Below are 20659 nucleotides of genomic sequence, written 5' to 3'. Positions count from 1 at the left end.
CAAGTAGAGGAGAATATGACCACTTTAGAACCATATTGAAGCGGAAGCTTCACTACGCTAGATAAAGCCAAGGTCACCGTGTCTGGAGATTTCACCTTCATCTTACCGTCAGATAAAGCAATGAAAAGGCGCGTAACTGGCCACCTGGGACACTTGACACCTCAGTCGTGTTTTACGCTACGTGGGCGGTAGTGATAATGTGCGCTGCATGCATTGGCATTGACAACGTTGTGGCAGAAATGCGGCACTGGAGCCATAGGCGGTCAGCGTTCAATGTGTTCACTGGCGTTGGTAAAATTGGTTTTTGAGGAAAGGAAATGGCGCGGTATCTGTCTCACGTATCTCTCTGTACACTTGTTTCGCGCCGAGGCATTGGCATTGAAACGTTTTAGGAAAAATGTGCGCATAACTGGTCCCCTGGGTGAGTGGACGCCTGAATCGCGCTTACAGGTACGTGGGGTGGTGAGAGAGATGTGGGCTGGATGTGTTAGTGATGACAGTGTTGCGGTAGACTCGCGGCACTGCAGCAATAGGCCGCAGCGTTCACTGCGTGAGCAAACTCTCGCAATCAACCATTAATTATCACCTGCAAGGGTGGCAGGGTGGTCGCGCTGCCCCTGTATCCGAGACAACAAGGTCTCGGATACAGGGGCAAAAGGCAGATGCACTCTGCCTGACGGGGCCCAAGCACCCGACACAATGCTCAGGACAAGCGGCAAAAGAAGCAAGAACTTCATACATTCTCATTACAAAAAGAACACATAATTATACAAGGTAAAAGTAGGAGGAAGGTGCATAGTTTTGCAATGACATAATTAAAGTAAATATTTACAAGGCACATCACAACAAGAAAAACACGAGATTTCACAGAGTTGACGGAAAAACAGAGACATCAAGAATTTCTGCGTGAACAACCCTTTAATCATTCGGGCGAGAAAGGAGGTAAGCTTTAGCATTTCTATTGAAAGACTTTTGGGAAACAGATTTCTGAATAATTTCTATGGCCTGTGTATGTTTATTTAGAAGACTGGGAATTAAATATGAAAGCATTCCGGTTCCATAGTTAGTCCTTACGAGTGGTACTCTGTAACTGACGTGTCATAATTTATAAGGCGCGTCACTACTAGAGTTTAATTGAACATATTTAGTGGGATGATGTTTGAAATCGTTAAACACATAAGAAAGCAGTTTCAGCTCAAATAATTCAATTAGTTAAACCACAGCTGATTTTTGTCACTCCGCGCAAAGGCCGCGTAGGGCATGTCGAGACTGAAGACGGGCGAGGGACGTTACTTTCAGCGGGCGCGACAGCGGCAGAGGTGGCAAAGTAGCTACGCGCCGGCTGCGACGAAGGTCCACCGGATCCAGGACGGTTTCTAACGCATTTCCATCAAATATTAAGGCGGACGCCTTTAATGCCTCATCGTTGTAAGCAGGAGTTGTCGACCGAAATGTCACGTTTTTCAGTTGGTTGAAACGGTCGTGACGTCACAGTGCGCGAATTTCAAACGGGTCCAATTGTACTTTGGCTACTTTTATTTATTTATTATTCCTCAAAGGTCCCTTTCGGGACATTACATGAGGGCAACTCAACTAACCATGCAACCAATTAAATGGATGGTATAGTGATGCTCCAAGTAAGTGGAACTGAGTTTAGTCAATTGCTTAATTAACCAATTAGCTTAATTAACCTTTATAGTCACCGAGTCGGAAATTGGCAGAGCTCGGGAATCGAACCCCGGCCTCCGGAGTGCGAGACGAGCACGCTACCACTCCGCCATGCCAGCTCGATGGTTTGGAATGAACAAAGGCGCGTCTAGTGAATACGGGTCACTCCCATCTTCCTCCCATCCCGTTACGGCGAGGTTTAGGTGTCCACCGAGATATGAGAGATACACTTCCTTTCCTCAAAAACCCATTTACCGACGAGCAAGGCGTAGAACCGAACGGGCGATGGCGTCCTATGGACTCCCTGGCAGCGTTGCAAGACGCTGTCGAGTTCAGCTCTGAGAGGCGAAGCTTAACATCTTAACCACATATCACTGACACAAGCAGCAACACCGCGCTTAAGGCTTTCGCCTCACCGCACTTTAGGTCTACAAAGTGCCCCCCTAAATTTTTGGTGCGTATGGGATGGGTTTATGTACAAATTTATTCTAGGCAGCGCTGTAGGCAGCCAGACATTTTCTCTTTCCCGTCTTAGCCTCTTCATCCTCTAAAGCGAGCGTTGCGCTACGTTACGTTTTTTAGCCTCGGAGCTTTTCGCAGCGAACTTTGACTGTCGGTTATGTTGCCCGCAGTGAACATTCCGCCTCTTCGTTTCATAGCAAGGCCGTTACTGGGATTCTACTCTAAATATTCGTTAACTAAAGCTTAAGTGTCCCCCCAGAGTTTTTACTTGGCCTCGCTATTATATGGCTTGCTTTGGCTTCGGGCCGATCGGCTTGCGCGTTAACCTACAGCAGGCTATGCCAAGCGAAAAGAAAGAAAAACAAGGACGAAAAAGAAAGATGAAGAGTAACAAGAAGATAGCAGAAGTTAAAAAAAATCAGGCTCTAAGCCTAGAAACAGAATTGGAGGAAGAGAAAGAAAGGAGAAAATTAAAACAAGAAGGAGAAAATGGAGGTGGTGGTAAAAAATATTTATTAAGAAGGGGCAGGAGGTATGTTTGGATCAGCCCGTAAAGGACTGATCCGACATCCGGGCATTCCCAAAATGTTTGAACAAAGCTGTAGCATAGTTCAACCATTTTCTAGTAGCCGAGCTCAGTTTCTTTCTCTGTGTTCTGACGGTAGCAGGAATTAGAAATGCGCACTGGAGCCATTTATCTTGCCGGATAACGGGAATTTTTTTTTAATTTTGCTGGTTCATTGTTTAGGAACCGTGAGAGATACGTCGGTTCAGGCTCTGCAGCAGGGTTATACAATAAATCAGGCCTTAATGAACGAGACAGAACTGCATTAAGGTACATTAGTGAACAAAAAGTTACCCACGAATTTCCCAATGCCTGATTTTAGGGAATAAGTTTATACTGCGAGATTGAAGAGAGCCAACTTCGAAGGCGAGCTCAGCTTCCAAATTTCTTGCTTCAGCAACCTTGTTCGAAATGACGAAGGTGAAAAATGCCCCTCGAAACCTTGACCTTCCCGCGTTGGAAATTGGGAAACTGGCGTCCCTGGAATTTTTTTTTCAGCAAATATGATTGGTTTGTTTATGACGTTTAATAGCCCAAACCGACATAGGCTATGAGGGACGCGGTAGTAATTTTTTAATGCGCACTCACATCTACCGCACCGTATACGGGCGCTTTTCCATTCAATTCCAGCGATACGCGGCCACCGTGCCCGGAATCCAACTCGCGTACTCGGGCTTAGCAGCGAAGTGCACTGACCAGTCACTTTGACGGGGCACAGCAAATGTAAACACATTTTGCATTTTTCGACAAAGAAGTTAGTGTGATTTCGGTGACGATACCAGGCGAAGAGTCGGCATTTTATAAATGGACAACGCGGGAATGGCAACTCAATGAGATTGAATTTCAAATACGCATTTGTCACGTTCGATATTGCCACCGTAATTTTCATTAAGAAAAATTAAAATCTAGGCGTGCGTTGGATGTTAACAGGCTTCAGTGTAACATTGTAATCTTGTACCGTAAAATCAAAATAAGTGGCAGCAATATCTGTTAACTAATCTTCTGTATTTCCGCTGGAGAAGCAATACACGCAGAGCATATTGCCACACTGCTGGCACTCTGCCGGCGCCACCTGGTGGCCGAACCTTGGCTCCCAGCGCGTGGCCGAGCGTCGTCTTCGTTCTGCATGAGCTCGGCGGTTCGGCGGGCTTCGTCCTAGGAAACGCTGTGCTTCCCGCTTTTCGGCTGTGTTTGACGGTGACATTTGGTGGAGCCGTGCTGGTTACCATCCCATGTACGCTGACCCCGACGACAGGCGTAAGCCTTCTCCCCGACCCGCGGACGCCACACCCGTCCACAAAACGAGCCGTCGCCTGCGAGGCCTTGAACCCGAGTTTAAGCTATGGACAAGGCCTGTGAGAGCTATGACGTCCACCACTGGCAGCCAGACAGGTCATTCCTACGGCAGTGCCCCGCGCGCGTCCTTCTCGCACCTCGGCCGCCACCATCCTTCCACGGCGACCGGTTTGAGGATGTAGAAGACTGGTTGGCCAGTTTTGACCGTGTGGCCACATTCAACCAGTGGGACGACGAGCGGAAGCTTCTGAATGTATATTTCGCACTGCTCGAATCGGCGAAAACGTGGTTTGAGAACCACGAGGCGCCGTTTTCCAACTGGGCAGCTTTTCGCCGTGAGTTGCTCGCCACATTCAGCTCGAGCCAACGGAAGGAAAACGCTGAAATTGCCCTTCGCTCCAGGTCACAGCAGTCAAACGAGAGCGTGGCCATGTTTATAGAGGACATGACACGCGTCTTCAATCGGGCCGATCCTACCATGCCAGAAGCTACAAAGGTGCGGCACCTTATGCGTGGGGTGAAGGAGCAGCTGTTTGCTGGCCTCATGCGCGACCCTCCGTTAACCGTCGCCGCCTTCGCCAAGGAAGCTACGAGCATGGAACGTTCGTTGCTGGAACGGAACGCCCAATACGGCCGTCAGGCAAATGTAGCGGCCACTCAATACTTCGCGCCCTTGCCAGGCCCCGGGGATGAGGCACTGCGAGAGCTTGTACGGAGCATTGTCCGCGAAGAACTGCGACACCTCCGCATGGATGCTCCGTCGGCAAGCAAACCTTCTACAGGGGACGTCATCCGTGACGAAATCCAGCGAGCGGTGCAGCCACCACCAGCACCCCTGCCGGAGCCACACGTCATGTCCTACAGCGATGCCCTGCGCCGACCTGCCCCCATGCCGCGAGAGTTTCGCCCCGTTGCCGGACCTCGACCATGCCACCGTTACCTGCGTCTCGTCGAGCAGCAGCAGAACCTGCGCCCTCCTATCAGCAAAGCGCACGTGTGGCGCACGCCCAACGATCGCCCGCTCTGCTAGCACTGCGGGGAGCCTGGCCATATTCTGCGGCATTGCCCGTACCAGCGTATGGGTTTGATAGGATTCCCGCCCGACGCGCCTCGACCTCGCTATGGTGAAAGGCCGCAGGACATCGACGAGTACCTCGCCGCTCACGTGCTGCCCCCGACGGCCTCGCTGCAGCGCCAATCGCGATCGCCATCCCCGAGGCGCTTTACTTCCCCCAGTCGGCCCTCAACCTCTGGTCAGTTCAGACGCACGTCCCCTAGCCGGGAAAACTGAAGACGGCGTCCTCCGGGGGTAGGGCCGCCGCCACTGTACAGAGTCAACAGCCTCCACCCGACGATTCGACGCGACTGCCCGGGGGGTGGCGACCCGATCCGACGACCTCTCCGACGACCTCACCGACGTGCTGCGAACGATTAGTTTTCATCTGACATTTTTGTAACCGCCGACAATTATCAAGTGACCGCACTCGTCGATACCGGCGCTGATTTTTCTGTGATGAGCAGTCAACTCGCCACGACTCTCCGTAAGGTTCTGACGCCTTGGTGTGGACCCGTGATTCGCACCGCCAGTGGCCACGCAGTGACGCCGATCGGCGCCTGCACCTGCCGCATCCAGATCTGAGGTCTTACTTTCACTGGCGCCTTTGCCGTCTTACGTGACTGTTCTAAAGACCTCATTCTGGGCATGGATTTTGTTCAAGAGTATGGTGCGGTCATCGGCCTTCGGGAACTTATGGTATCTTTCCGCGCAGCGAGCCGTTGACACCCACAGCGAGCCCTGCAGAGTAATGTTGCGCCTATGTGACGACCATGTAACGATCCCTCCGCGAGCCAGCAAGTTCGTCACAGTCGAGTGTAATGGCAGCATCGGCACCCTTGGCATCGCTGAAGCGAACATGTCGCTGCTACTCGCTCGGCAAGTTTGTGTAGCTCGAGGCCTAGTAGACCTTACCAACGGTCGCACCGACATCTTAGTTACGAACTTTACCCGTGAACCGCAACATCTCACGAAAACAGAGGTCGTCGCTTATTTTGACGACCTCGGAGAGTATACCAGGCAGTGCTCTTTGTCCACGACGTCAGACCACGACGAGGCGACAGCTACAGCCATCCCGACCAACGTCAACCCGCACCTCTTGGCCAGTCAGAAACGCTGCGTAGAAAACCTCATCTATTCCTTGCACGATTTTTTTGCGTCAACTTCCAAGGTGCGACAGACGCCGCTTACAAAGCACCGAATTATCGTTGCTGCCGACCAAAGACCAATATGTCAGCGCCCTTATCGGGTATCTTCAAAAAAACGTGACGCCATCCGCCGCCAAGTTACACAAATGCTCCAGGACGACGTCATACAACCGTCGACGAGCCCCTGGGCATCACCTGTTGTCCTCGTCACGAAGAAAGATGGCACCCTCAGGTTCTGCGTGGATTACAGGCGCCTCAGTAACGTCACGAAAAAGGATGTGTACCCTCTGCCACACATTGATGACTCTCTAGACCGCCTGCGCCATGCCACCTATTTTTCGTCTCTTGACCTCCGTAGTGGGTATTGGCAAATAGAGGTCGACGAACGCGACCGAGCGAAGACCGCCTTTATTACCCCTGACGGTTTATACGAGTTCAAGGTGCTCCCTTTTGGCTTGTGCTCGGCCCCTGCCACATTCCAACGAATGATGGACACCGTGCTATCTGGACTGAAGTGGCAGTCGTGCCTCGTATATCTCGACGATGTCGTGATCTTCTCCGACACGTTCGATGAGCACCTGAAACGTTTGCGTGCTGTTTTCGAGGCCACATGTTCCGCTGGTCTCTCTCTTAAGCCAGAGAAATGTCACTTCGCGTTTCATCAGCTGAAGTTTCTTGGTCAGCGCTCGATTGTCAGCGCTCGAGGCGTTAGTCCAGACCCCGAAAAGACGGCCGCCGTAGCTGCCTTCCCCAAGCCCACAGACAAACGGAGCCTACGTCGTTTCTTGGGCCTCTGCGCGTACTATCGCCGGTTCGTTCATAATTTCTCCAAGCTAGCTGAGCCTCTGACCAGCCTGACGAAAGACGCTGAACCCTTCTTATGGGGGCAGGACCAGGAAAGAGCCTTCACGGAACTCAAGTCCCGTCTCCAATGTACGCCTGTGCTTGGCCAATTCGACGAGGAAGCCGACACGGAACTATATACTGATGCCAGTAACGTTGGTCTGGGTGCGGTCCTTGTTCAGTGGCAGGATGGTCTAGAACGCGTGATTGCTTACGCCAGTCGCACTTTGTCCCGTTCCGAAGTCAACTATTTCACCACGGAGAAGGAATGTCTGGCTGTGCTGTGGGCCATTACGAAATTTCGTCCGTACCTGTATGGCCGCCCATTTCGTGTTGTGAGCGATCATCATTCACTGTGTTGTCTGGCGAATCTGAAAGATCCCTCGGGGCGGCTTGCTCGATGGAGCCTTCGGCTACAAGAATTTTATGTCACCATCGTGTACAAGTCCGGCCAGAAACACAGCGATGCTGACTGTCTATCCCGCGCTCCTATTCCCTGCCCCACAGGCGAGTCCAACGACGATTCCGCTTTTCTCGGTGCTGTCACCGCGTCCACCCTTGCCCGCCAACAGAGGGCCGACGCCGAACGGCTTCCTCTCATCGATTATCTCGAAGGAACCGCTCCATCTCCTCCTCGAATCTTCAAGCGCGGGCTGTCATCGTTTTGCTTGCGCGATGGTGTCCTCTATAAAAAGAATTACGGCCCAGCGGACACTGCCTATCTGCTTGCCGTACCTACAGCGCTTCGTGACGAAGTTCTGCGTGCGTGCCACGACGACCTTCCTTCGGGCCAGCTCGGGTTTTCCCGCACGTTGGCGCGCATACGTCACAAGCACTACTGGCCCAGGCTTGCTGCGGTTGTCCACCGCTACGTCCGAAGCTGTCGTGAGTGCCAGCGCCGGAAGACGCCGCCGACTAAACCAGCCGGGCTCCTGCAGCCGATTGATCCCCCGTGCCTCCCATTTCAACAGGTCGGCATGGACTTACTCAGCCCATTTCCAGCGTCTTCCATGGGTAACCGGTATACATGGTCTGTTCTGAAAGTAGTAGAACTCATTATTTTAAACAAAATTTATTCAAGAGAATAGTACAAACGATTACAATTTTTCAAGGTACACCCTTCCGCACCTACACGCCGCTGCCAATGAGTTTTACAGTTTTCGTACGCCTCCAGGAACGCCTGGACCGGAATGCTGTTTAGCTCCCTCGTCACGGCCTGTTGAACCACCTCTGCCGATCCGTGATGTTCCCCCTTGAGCGTCGATTTTATTCTCGGGAATAGAAAAAAGTCTGGCGGGGCCAAGTCGAGGCTGTAAGGGGTCTGAGGAAGCGTTGCTGCCTTGTGCTGGGCAAAAAATCGGGGTCCTCATTCACATGATGAAGATGATCCTACCGGTTGGCCTTTTCCTCCTCTGACAACACTCCCGGCACCAACTTCGCCCACGCTTTCCTCATGTACAAGTTTTCTGTCACAATCTCAAAAACTTGGGTTTGAGGAATGCTAAAGTCATCAGCAATCATTCTGATATTGATTCTACGATCACTGTTAGGTAAATGTTTCACTCGATACACATTTTCGTTGGTCTTGCTGGTCGAAAGGCGTCTGGAACGGTCGTCTTCCTCCACTCTTTCCTTACCTTCTCGGAACAGCTTGTGCCACTCAAAATCCACCTGATCTACCCATGGAAGCGTCACCGTAGGCTTCCTTAATCATGTTGTGAGTCTCTTTGCCCGTTTTACCAAGATTTACTCAAAATTTGATCGCGTATCGCTGATCGAGTAAACGCTCGATGATTCTGCGTGACGAGACGTTTCGACAGGGGTTCACAGTAGAAGCGACCTCCTCTCTTCAACGGCCGAGAGCCGACTGCCGATTTTCCCCAGCATTCCCAATATCCCCCTTCAACGATCCTGCACGCGCAGACCACCTCTCGTCCGCCTGTTCGCCCAGGAAAAAACCAGTCCTACTACTTCCAGAACAGACCCTGTATTGCTGTTGCCACTGACTATCTTAGCCGCTACTGTGAGACCAAGGCCCTTCCCCGTGGTACCGCAGCCGAAGTTGCACATTTCTTCATTCACAACATTGTGCTTCGTCACGGAGCCCCTACAGTCGTATTAACTGACAGGGGCACCGCGTTCACGTCGGCACTTACGAGCGAGGTACTTCGACTCAGTGGCACCAGCCATCGAAGGACTACAGCTTACCATCCGCAAACGAACGGACTGACTGAGCGGCTTAACAAGACAATTGCCGACATGATTTCGATGTATGTATACGATGACCATGGGAACTGCGACCGGATGCTACCTTATATTACGTTCGCTTACAACACTGCTCTACACGAAACGACACGCTTCACTCCGTTCCATTTGGTGCACCGTCGCGAAGCCTTGGCCATGCTGGACGCCGTGCTGCTTCCGGATCCTGCACCCTCTTCTTTCGTAGCGAACCAATTTCCTCGTGACGCCGAAGCCGCTCGCCATGTTGCTCGACAGCGAATCCGGCACCAACAGCAACGCGACGCCGTGCGTTACAACCTCCGCCGCAGGGAAGTGATTTACACACCCGGTGACCAAGTCTGGGTGTGGAGCCCGATCCGCTTGCGCGGGCGCTCTGAGAAGCTTCTTCGCCGTTACTTTTGTCCCTACCAGGTGTTACGCCGCCTAAGCGCGGTGACCTACACGGTGCTCCCTCAAGGAACTGTCCGGTCCTCACGACAACTGACGTCCGAGTAGTCCACGTGGCGCGACTGAAGCCTTATTACTCCTGTTAGCCCCTTTTCACGCAGACACTCGCGCCGTTCACTTTCCGCCCGTGCGGCATCGGGTCGATGCCTCTTGAAAGAGGGGGGCAATGCCACACTGCTGGCACTCTGCCGGCGCCACCTGGTGGCCGAACCTTGGCTCCCAGCGCGTGGCCGAGCGTCGTCTTCGTTCTGCATGAGCTCGGCGGTTCGGCGGGCTTTGTCCTAGGAAACGCTGTGCTTCCCGCTTTTCAGCTGTGTTTGTCGGTGACAATATTAACAATTGCACGCAACAGACTTCGGGCCATCAAGCAGAAATTAATTGCAGTAAAGAATATTCCGTCTCATATAAATTTTATCTTTCTGTGCTGTCATTTCAGCGGCCTAATTGCGTTCCACTCGACGCTCATACCACATTGACTTGTAGCACGTAATACGAATTTTGCGTTACCACAACTCTCATTAAATCTATTTTCAAGAGTAGCAGCTTGCTTCGTTAGCGCCAGTTTAGTTCTTTGAACTTGCTGCACTTGCTTCTCCGTAATCTCGAAGTGTGGAGCGAAACACTCAAACTTCGAGAGTACGAGTGGCGTAGCCGGAGAACGCAGTCATTGCTCAGTTTATTTAACACTTTCACAAAAGGGGGTAGAGATTTCAAAACACTTCATATAGGCATTTCATCCATGTCCCAAGGAAAAGTTTGAGCGCAATTTCATGTCTTTGTAGTACAATGTTCTCATCCGTTTACTGCAGAACAATTAATCAAATGGAATGTATCGATCTGTTTTGGACATGTGATTCCTATCTCCTTCAGGGACCGCTCCTTTCCGATCTCCATTGTACACGGGAGCGCATGCGCTATAACGAAAAGCGATGGATTTTGCCGGACTTGTATTTCTTTATAACTGCTGTCCTTCGTGCCCTCGCAAGATTTTTATATCGAACACACAATGCGCCAGCGTAAACGAAAGGAATTTGTTATTTTGTGCAGCATGAATTTATTGCTCCGTGATGCTATTAGGTTTGCCAATAAAAAAACCGTATAAGACACTTTGCTCGAAATATTTGGGCTATCGAAAATGCCAGTGCCGGGTGGTTTAAAAATACATGAAGTAACGACTTTCTCAGAATAGACGCACGCCGCATATACGAAGATAGACCTTACCACCAGCAGTCACGTTTGACAGATCCTTGGCTCCTAAGGGGAGAACAAAAGTGTGTGTTTAGTCACGTGGTAAATTTTTCTCTCCAGCTACAGAGGCAAGTTAACATAATGCCACCAGAGGGTCTATTCATTTGTAGAGAGGTCCTTGAACCAAAACCGAGAAAGTTTGTTTTGCTGCAATGTGCACAACTATCTTCCCAGACAAAAATTTTTCTTAGGGCAGTTCTTCCTCCGTTATAGCTCATTGCCCCTTAGAGATCAGAAGAAAGACATGAGAGTAGACGATCGAACGCGGGATATCATAGTAAGCAATACAAGTAACCCTTTCGGTTTACTCTGCTCGGCGCGTAACATGATGAGCAATCTTACAGCAACTTTTAGGGACGTCTTTTCCAATTTTTTCATTTTGGTTTCGCCAAAGCGTCGCCGGAAGCCACTAGAATACTGGACTGAGGACCCCACCTTTAATCCGCTCCGCTCTCCTTTTGCATAATAAATGTTCATTCTCTGTCTCACTTGCCTGTGACGTAAACTGTTACGAAAACTACAAGAGGTGGGAATGCCCAATCACAAGCTGGGCCTGGTCACTGCGGCGCCCCTAGTCGCTCTGCCACCGCCGCATGCAGTCCCGCTGAGCCCCAAGGGTCTTGGTTCGCTACGTTTTTTCCTATTTAAGGCACGTTCACTTCTAGCCAGGGATCAGAAAATGTTGGTCCCACTCTGCTTGAAAAAAGAGAACGGGGCCTACAATACCCAGTAAGATGCCTAAAGATACGCCTACTGCTAGAAGACGAAGCAAAATCTGCCATAAACTCGTGGTTTTGCGAACGGGAAAGAAAATAATGCAAAATAAGTACGTGACTAAACTAAGCTACGGCTTAGCTAAAAGCATTAAGCGAGAGCCATCATATTGTGCCCGACCCATGATATTAGAGAGCACGCTTCGGCGATCAAACTCTTGTCACACCTTACTTAACGAAAGTTATGAAGACCATATCGCAGCACATGCTGCTGTTGCGCTCTCGCATGAACCCAATAAACGACAATAGCTTATCTACTGAAGACATGAGACATTTGAAACCCCGTAATATTTTGGCTGCAGCTGTACATTCCTTTCTCCCCGACGGCGTCTCTTCATTTTCTTTCCTTTGTTCGTCTTCTTTCTCTTCTCCTTCTTTCTTTTTTTTTCTCTTGCTTCTCTTGTCTCCCTCTATTGGATTGCCTTTGATTGGCGCTGATCTACTGGGACACCAAGCCAAAGCAAGGAAGAAGCACTACAATGGGCTTCACTTAGGCGGCGGCTCAGGGAACGCTCCTACACTCAAACAGAAGGGAGTAAAAAAGGGAGTAAAGTTATCCTCTAGCGCACTCCCTTGTGAAGGGTGTGTGCTAGAGGATAACTTTACACCCTTTTTTACTCCCATATAGGTGTATTCGTGTTTAGAGGTATTAACGGCTGCGCCGTATAAAACTGTGTACAGTCGGGGACGAAAGTCTCTGGACCACGTGTTCCTCAAACGAAGCCGATAGCTGTACTATTAGGCGGCGGCTACAGACCACACTTGTCGAGAAGAAAGGAGAAAATTTTGACTTTTATCTGCATAAGCGTGGTCTCCAGCAGTCAGCTAATAGCAGAGTTATCGGTTTCGTTTGAGGAACACGTGGTCCAGAGACTTTTGTCACCGACTGTACGTACAGCAAAAAAATTAGTTCTGTGTGAAACGGAGAGTGGTGCAAAAAAAGAAGAGTTCCGCTCAAAGTAGCAAATTGGCATAGATCATTTCATATGCGCTAAAAAATAAAGACGAAGTGTGAAACCAGTCGAGTGGATGTTATGCGCGTTGCACGACAGCGCGAAAGAGCTAAAATCAGTTCAAGGTTTTCTCGCGGTGCGCAAACCGTCTCATGGTAACTACAAATGCACCTTCTTTGGTAGGGCCCAAAGAGTAAGCAATTAAGTTTGCAATGAAACAATCTCTGAAACCAGCTTTTCAAGGATACCTCCACGGTCTGCAGGGTAGTTCGAAATCGTGAAGCCAGCGGTTACAACAAAAGTGAAGATTAATAAAAAAAATACATGTGAACAAAGAACAGCCAGCGTATGCCTAGGTTAAGGCATACGCTGGTTAAGGATAAGGCATCGTATGCTACATACACATGGTTGCTGATGCTTTTTTGACTATCCCTGATTATTAAACAACGTCGCTGCCTTCTTTCCGCACCCACGTTTTTCTTTTCCGGTTTCAACTTCCGCCATGCCCCGGTAGTCGGCATCCATTTTGTATCAACTCGTACCCGAGCCTCGGCTCGCCCCGGCGCAATGTACTACTTCAACGTTCGGGCAGACCTTCTTTCATCGCGCTGGTACGATATTAATCGGCCGCTAGCAGTCTAAGGGACGTGTTTCCCGCTCGGTAGGCTATAGAAGAAAACAACAGTTCTGGAACGCAGCCGCAGACAAACTCGCCCTGCGAATACAACATGGCAGTCAATGTTTTTATGGCAGTCAGTGCTTCCTTTCATGGAAGCTGGAAAGCGATGTGGGGGAGGTGGACGTAGGCATTTCTTTAACCTGATCGACAGCGAATTCTATCAAGTGGCTTTAGCACACGTATGCCAATGCAATGCAAAGTTTGCACCTTAATGTGTAAATCTTTTGATCAATGAAAAAAAACAACAACCTGCATTTGTGTCACGGCATGTGCTTCTGCTAAACAGTCCACTAGGTAGGACACTAATACCAAATGCGCACACATTCATTCATTCATTCATTCATTCATCTTTATTCGACATCTTTACAGAGGTCTGGAGCACAGACAAAAAGCTGAAGAAGACAGCTTGACGGGGTCTGTGCCCCTTAACAATTCATGTGCGTACGGACATATAGAAATGATATTTGGCATCGTCAGTTGCAAATTTGTAATTCAGAACATAAAAAAGTCATGACTGAAAACTAAATGAACAATTCTGTTATTAATAAGACGAACAGTTCACAATGTACTAGTAAAAACATTCTCGGTAATGATACAAGGCAGATACATGAATAATAGCTAAGCAAAACAAACAGAGGACGAAAGCACGAAAGCACTGGTGAGTACAGGGTAACAAAGCGAGCAATAAGAACGTTAGGAAAAACAAGAGAAAGTGACACGTTGATCAAAGTTTAAAATATGTAGGAAAAGACGTAGACTTTCTTCTAGGTTTGCTTTTAGCTAACTGAATTTTTTTTTTTATGGATTGCGAATATTCAATAGGGACGGCAATCTCACGCGCAACGACTGAGTTCCATAGTTGGTACGCACTGATGGAATGTGCCAGGTTTCATGGTGACGTGTTTCATAAACATTATCATTTCTCATGAGGTTCGATAATGTTGCAATAAAATTATTTCCTTGGTTTCTTGTTTTAAAGTATCGGTTGAGTAATGTGTCATTATACAGAAAGTGAACTGGACGGATTTTCAGATTTTCAAAGAGGGGTTCTGTATGAGCATCATATGAGGAGTCCGAAATGACGCGCACTGACTTTTTCTGGAGCAACAATAGCTTGTTCATGTTAGTGGCAGTGGTAGTCCCCCAAATCAGATGGCAATAGCTAATGTGCGAAAGGATGAGTGAGTTATAAATAACTAATTTTATTCTGCGCGGTAAAAAAAGGAACGTAATTTGGTTAGTACTCCAACTACTTTGGCAATTTTGTTAGCCACCATGTCGACATGTGAATTCCAAGATAAATGCTCCTCGAATATGACCCCAAGACTTTTGAAGGAATGGACGATGTCAATGACTGATGTTCCGATCATTAGATTCCCAGTAACGGACACGTGCTGATTTTTTTATGATTGCAAGCGTAGCAGCAATATTTAAAACACTTTTATTGTTCGTATCGCAGTGAATTTAAATCATCACATTTTGGTAGGGAACTTGGAACATGCCTGCTGCTCTAATAAGTTGGGCTCCTTTGGGAAAGTAACTGGCTCAGTATGCATCTACCTCAGTTTTACATATCTAGCTGAAACGATTTGTTCTCATTTATATTACAAAACACTGCTAGGCATGAACGGCGAGTACGAAATTAGCTTTCAGGAGGGCTCAACTGGCATCAGTTCATTCAAGATGCCCTTCCGTGAATGCACAAGAAACGTCACACTGCACTGTTCAGTTACGAAGTGTATGAATTGCCTGGAGTGCAAATGCGATTTCACTAATGCCTCTTCGCGTACAAGCTTTTTAGTGGTTCGTGCACATCTAACAAGGATATCGTGTCTCGCCTGCCGAGTACGCAAGAGCCAACCTGTTCTCTTGTTTTTCTAAATGCATAATGAAAGCACCCGCCGCTGTTAGGTGCACTTGCCACACATTGCCGTTTGGAAGCGGAGCTTTGTGAATGCCGTCGTAATTTACGTACGGTTCTGGTATATCGCATGTAGTGCAACCCCGCATGGTAGTGGACAATTCCTCCTATCCGCTGGTGAAAAATGCGGCATGAAAAAGTTGCGGTCTGTCTCGCTGCCAAGAGTAGCTGCCAGCATGAAATGCTTCAGAGGACCACAGCTGCACATTTTAGGGCAGCGCGCAGGTGTGTCTGGCCGCATTCGAACCTCTATCGGCCAGGTAGTTTACAGTGCCGTTTACCCGCTTTCTAGCACAGCCACCTGGGGCCATACTTGCCTGATTACACGCGGCCGCGTATTTCTACTGTAGCCAATCAGATGAGCTCTTGTCTGCTGCACTGCCCAAGTAGCACGGCATTCCAGATACTGAATAACATTGGTGCCTCTAGAATTGTGAATCTCTAGCAGCCGTCTATAGCACTTTTACTGCTCAGTGACAAACTAGCAGCTCAAGCATGCAACGCACAGAGGATGGAACCGGAGGAAGGTTTGCGAACAGTGCTTTTTCACAATCGAGTCGTATATGATTACTATAGTGTATAGAGCAGAATGAAATAGAGTATTTTTAAGAATATTCCTACGAGATGAATAGTCGTGTGAAGCTAGCGGCAGAGCTGCGGTGAGGAGGTATATCACATGGAGTTGTACTAATAGCTGTCACAAGCCACAGCAGTGTTCACGACTAGGGGCTGCACAACGCAACTATAACTAATTACCTCTAAGACCGGCATGTCGTTACAATGGCAGTAAAATCGCGCTGAACATCAGTAAATGAGAGGAGCGAGAGCTACGTTTGAACCACGGCCTCTGAGCCCGGGCGACACGGAACGGTTTGCTAAACATGCCTGAGCATTGCCAGGGCGCCTAATCTTGGAGGCCATCCATGAACAATATAAAGGCCACCACATGAATGGAACTGCTCGGAGAGCTGGACCCACCTTACCGCACATGCCAATTGCGGGATCATGTTCTGCAACGTCGGAGTGGAGCGTACTTTTGAAGCAGTCGTCGTGGAGAACCACGACTCCCCCATTCGAATATCGTGAGAATTATCAAAAATCTGTTCCAGAACTGAGATGCTTAATGGATCCATTTCGAATTATCTTGAACATCCTCTATTTTATTCGCTCAGGGAATAGAGTAATATATTCGATTTGCCATTTGAAGCTTTCGAATATTCGCATACCTCTATATTTATCCCTCTCCCCTTTGTGTGAATGCTATAAGTGTCGGCAATGTTCATTCAGACATCTCCGCAGCTGAATCAGCGGTAGCTGATTGCGTTGCTCCCGAACTCGGCGTCTCCAAGGCATGCAGAGTTCACTACCCCTCCTCCTCACAGCTCGACGAAACCGCTCCCCTCGACCTGGCACCACAATTCCTTCTTGACACAATGCCTTCGCATTGGTGTGTGTGGACGAACGACCGCGCAAATCGCCTACGCGGTGACACTAGTGTCTCATGCGCATCTTGCGGGGATGCAGAGACAATGCAACAAGCTCTGTGTGAGTGTCGTACCAGCCCACAGCAGCGATTTCCACTTCCGGAGGGCTACCGCAAACTGGCTTTTCTCTGGGCTAGCTCAATAGAGGCACTATACCCACAGGGCCCGTCCTGAAAACTTGCTCGTGCCCTCAAACTGCTCCTCATCGACTCAAGGGCGAGTCGACTTAGATCGCGGCTTTAGGCGGGCACTGCAAAACCATCTCCTTAGCCCCGCTACTCTAGTTCTTGCGCGTGCCGCCCAGCGGGCGCAACCCGTGTAGCTTCTACTCGTATACGCAGCTTTCAGAGCCAGCCAGCTTCAACGCCGCTTTCTCCTGCATTCGCGCGCTCTATGCCAGCCTGCTCTGTGCCCAACGGCTGTGTGTGGGCGCCGTAACTCTATGCGCTGTTCACTGTGAGCTCGCTCCTTGCGTTCTGTGCGGAAGCGTTCGTGAGTTCGTGCGTGTGCGGTGCGCGCTCCCTTCAGCGTCTGCGTGCGCAGATTCCTGAGCGCATCTCCGGCTGTGCATCGGTGCGAACGATGCATCCACTCCCCTTCTTTTCGGTAGCAGTGAGGACGACTGACCACCCGCCTCTTCTCCTCTGTTCTATTGAAACCCCATACGCGGCCCCGTTTCCGACCGCCCTACAGTTGTAGACAGATATAGGCCTGCGTAATTCCCCACTTTTCTCATCCTTCCCCCTTTACTTTATAAGAACCTCAGTATGATGTTCATCACTGCAGTGACTAGAAGCGTTCCCAAAACTTGCAACGTATCATTGTTGTCGCTAATAATGATCTTGCGAGTCTGATCCCAGTATAAAAATCTAGGTTTATGCCACGAAGTGCTGACAAAATGGACAAGGGCGTTCGAGAACCGCGCAACTAGCTCCGCGCCAGCTTGTGTTCGAATCCGGCTGGAAGAAACGTTTTTTGTCTGGCACATAAAAGCTATTGTAACGGATATATGTTGATTTAGGCATTCGTTTTGTTCCCAATGTCGGAGGTAATTCCGTCGTTGTACCGAGGCGGCGTTAGGTTTAAAGTGCTGAAGATAACAGCTGTAATCATTTGCGTTAAAAACTATGGGTACAGAAGAAATTCCAGTACTTCCGACCCCAGGTGACAAGTACCAAGACAACTGCATAAGTTCTTGGCAGCAATTATGTGCTGCGAATTTCGGAACTGCAGAGTACAGTGACTGTTACGTTGTATGCGTAACTGGACGGCCAAGAAAAATTACCGAGTAGGTACTCAGCGCTTTGAAAAAAAGTAAAAGGCGCCCTCACCTGGAATCTCCAAATAGTCCAGAATGAGCTTGGAAGAGACGATGAGATAGATGGCGGCCAAAGTGACCAGGGCGACAAAGATGACAATGTCACGTGTTTCCTGGCTGAAAAGATGACAATTCGCAAAAGAACCGGCTGACTTGTGCGGTAATTTGGCTTCTATAGAGCCATGGTCTGCTGAAAATATATTTGTTTATTAGCGGCCCATGATGTAGACAATAATATACGTAACACAATGGACGGCAAGTAACTAACGGATTCCTTTGGAATCCCAGCGATTGATGTTGCAATGCATGAATCTATTTCACCTTTTCCGTACTAGTTTATTGAAGTTCTAGTTTTTACGTTTGCGACTCTCAGTTTCATCCTGTACCTTTCTAGCATTCATGCGCTGATATGTACGGGGTAGAATTAATGCACGGAAAAGATAAAATTACTATTACCAACCGGATGTGTTAAATATATCCTGCCACTTTAAGCGCAGTGAATGGCTTATTCCAGGAAGTTTCCTTTATGACAACTTTCTATTCTCATTATCGGGACGCCGTGGAATAGATGCTGCTTTCGTACACCCGTACAGAGCTTTGTGTTTGCTTTGTGCTCGTAAAGTAACTTTTTCCTTTTCTAGCAAATAGGCGTGGCTCGAAGGCACTCCGAAGATTTTCGAAATCGGGTTTAATGGCATACTCCCTTTATTGGCTCAACTCCAGTTTGGTTCAAACATGCATTTGTTACGGAACAAACTGGTATACAGGAAGCAGTCACTTACAAGCGTTTTCCTAACTTCTTCTGGATTATCCGCAGGAGAGCAGGTAGAACAGCTTCACTGCAATATAAACCGCGAGTGATGTTACAAGGCAAACCTAATTTAATAGCTCAGACGCTGTATTTACATTGAAAGGTCTAAAAATAATGTGATGTTTCAATGGAAAGCCCGCATGCATGCTGCCAAAAGGGCCAGCTCAAGGAAGTTCGCTTTATTAAACTGTGGGTATGCAATTTCGTGATAAGTACTGCGGATAACGTCGGGCTTAAAAACTCGCACCAAGTTTTAAACTCGCCGGAATGCGCGTATGCACTTAATATGACATGGTAGCCCCTGCAAGGGCATAACGCACTACATGCATTTCATATTCCTCGGCCACCACAAAAGGCCAGATCTTTCACACTGCAGTCTTTCGAACAGAATTTGTTACAACAGGTTCCCAGCTATGCAACTATTTGGAAACGATGCATTACGCGGTGCTGCTTGCAAACAACATGGGACGGTTGCATCGTTAAGCTACATGCCTCTCTTTTTTAGCACGAAAGCATTGATATTGATGTACTGAAGGCCAATTCTTTGGAATATAAGGCTTTCAGACGAAGACACAGCTCGAAGAACCGCACCGCTCACAAATCAATGGTTCACGGTTCACTTCAGGTGGTACCGAGAAACTTGTCGTTAGTTATCGGCAGTCGCAGTTCAGTCTGATCCGACTGAGTTCGCCGCCTGTTGCCAACAAAGCCAAGAAACAAGCCGATCGCTGCATGCAAACATTATCGGGTCGACCCTACTATTTGATGGGTAATGAACAAAGGAGATATCGAGTGGTTGTATGTCTACATAATCGTCAGCCCCTTTTTTGCATAACGAAGCTTATATTTCGAAAGAAAACCATGCGCACGGCAAGGGTGGAACCCCGCACCCTTCATATTGTGTAGGTTGTATATGAAAGGTGGCTAGTACGAGATCGCAGCACCTGAATGAACACATTACTTGTGTGCGAGCTGTGAGCCAGTGAGTCATGAGTCAGTGCCTTTGAGCTGTGTCGTGACCTCAGACTCATGAGGGAACTGTTGCTTCGCTCATGGGAGTAGTCTGGTATGGCCAAAAATGCGCAGAGAAGTTCTCGAATTAGGACTTGGCAAGCTAAGCAAGGTTCTACTCTGGCGGAGTGAGGGGCTGGTGACAATGAGAGAAAAGTGCTAAGCGAATTCCTCACTCTCGGTACACGGATGCCCTCCTGGTGTAACTGCCAGATGATCCCGAGCGCGAGCTTTCGGTCGTATGTTCCCGCGAGCGGCTGGGTGCAGGTGGCGCTTGGGCCTGGGCCGACGTAGACCCAGGCGTGGCGGGTGCTGAACCCACGAGGTTTTTCTCTTCGTCGGGCATTGCACCTGCACGCAAGTCGCGAAAACAAGGAACAATCCCGAGCCTATTAGAGCTTTGGTGGCAAGCACAGTGAGAGGCTCCTGCCATGTGGACCCGCGGTCAGACATTTTCGAGACAAAGGACAAGATTGCTTGCTTCTTGGGACCAATACCAGGAGCTTAGAGTTAAATCTTCAGCACATCACTTTGCAATACATTGCCAAAATGTATGTTTAAAAAAAAATCCGGGCCACGAGCGTAGGACTGACAGCGGAATAAAGCAAAAATCGGCTGAAGACGTGCAACACCGCTGTCATTTATCGGTTTCCTTTGGCGCTTCATTACCATGCGCCTGAAAGTTCCTTATCCTGTTATAATTATTCCGACCGAAGAGTAGCTTATTGGAACAG

At 48.9% G+C, this 20659-nt stretch overlaps 1 protein-coding gene across 1 annotated transcript in view; it reads right to left on the bottom strand.

Moving 5' to 3' along the window:
• LOC149343971 (uncharacterized) overlaps positions 1–20271 on the bottom strand; it is a 92610-nt gene extending 72339 nt beyond the window's left edge. Inside the window, exons 1-2 of the mRNA XM_089547116.1 lie at positions 20102–20271; positions 18117–18220 (exon numbers count right to left, since the gene is read on the bottom strand). Of these exons, the coding sequence (XP_089403242.1) occupies positions 18117–18220; positions 20102–20271 (274 nt within the window). The remainder of the gene's footprint in view (positions 1–18116; positions 18221–20101) is intronic.
• Between the last annotated feature and the right edge of the window lie 388 nt (positions 20272–20659).

Source organism: Amblyomma mixtum, chromosome 5 (genome assembly GCF_055824585.1).
Source record: "Amblyomma mixtum isolate Tamu chromosome 5, ASM5582458v1, whole genome shotgun sequence".
Classification (NCBI taxonomy): domain Eukaryota; kingdom Metazoa; phylum Arthropoda; class Arachnida; order Ixodida; family Ixodidae; genus Amblyomma; species Amblyomma mixtum.
This window is presented reverse-complemented; position numbering and strand designations above follow the sequence as displayed.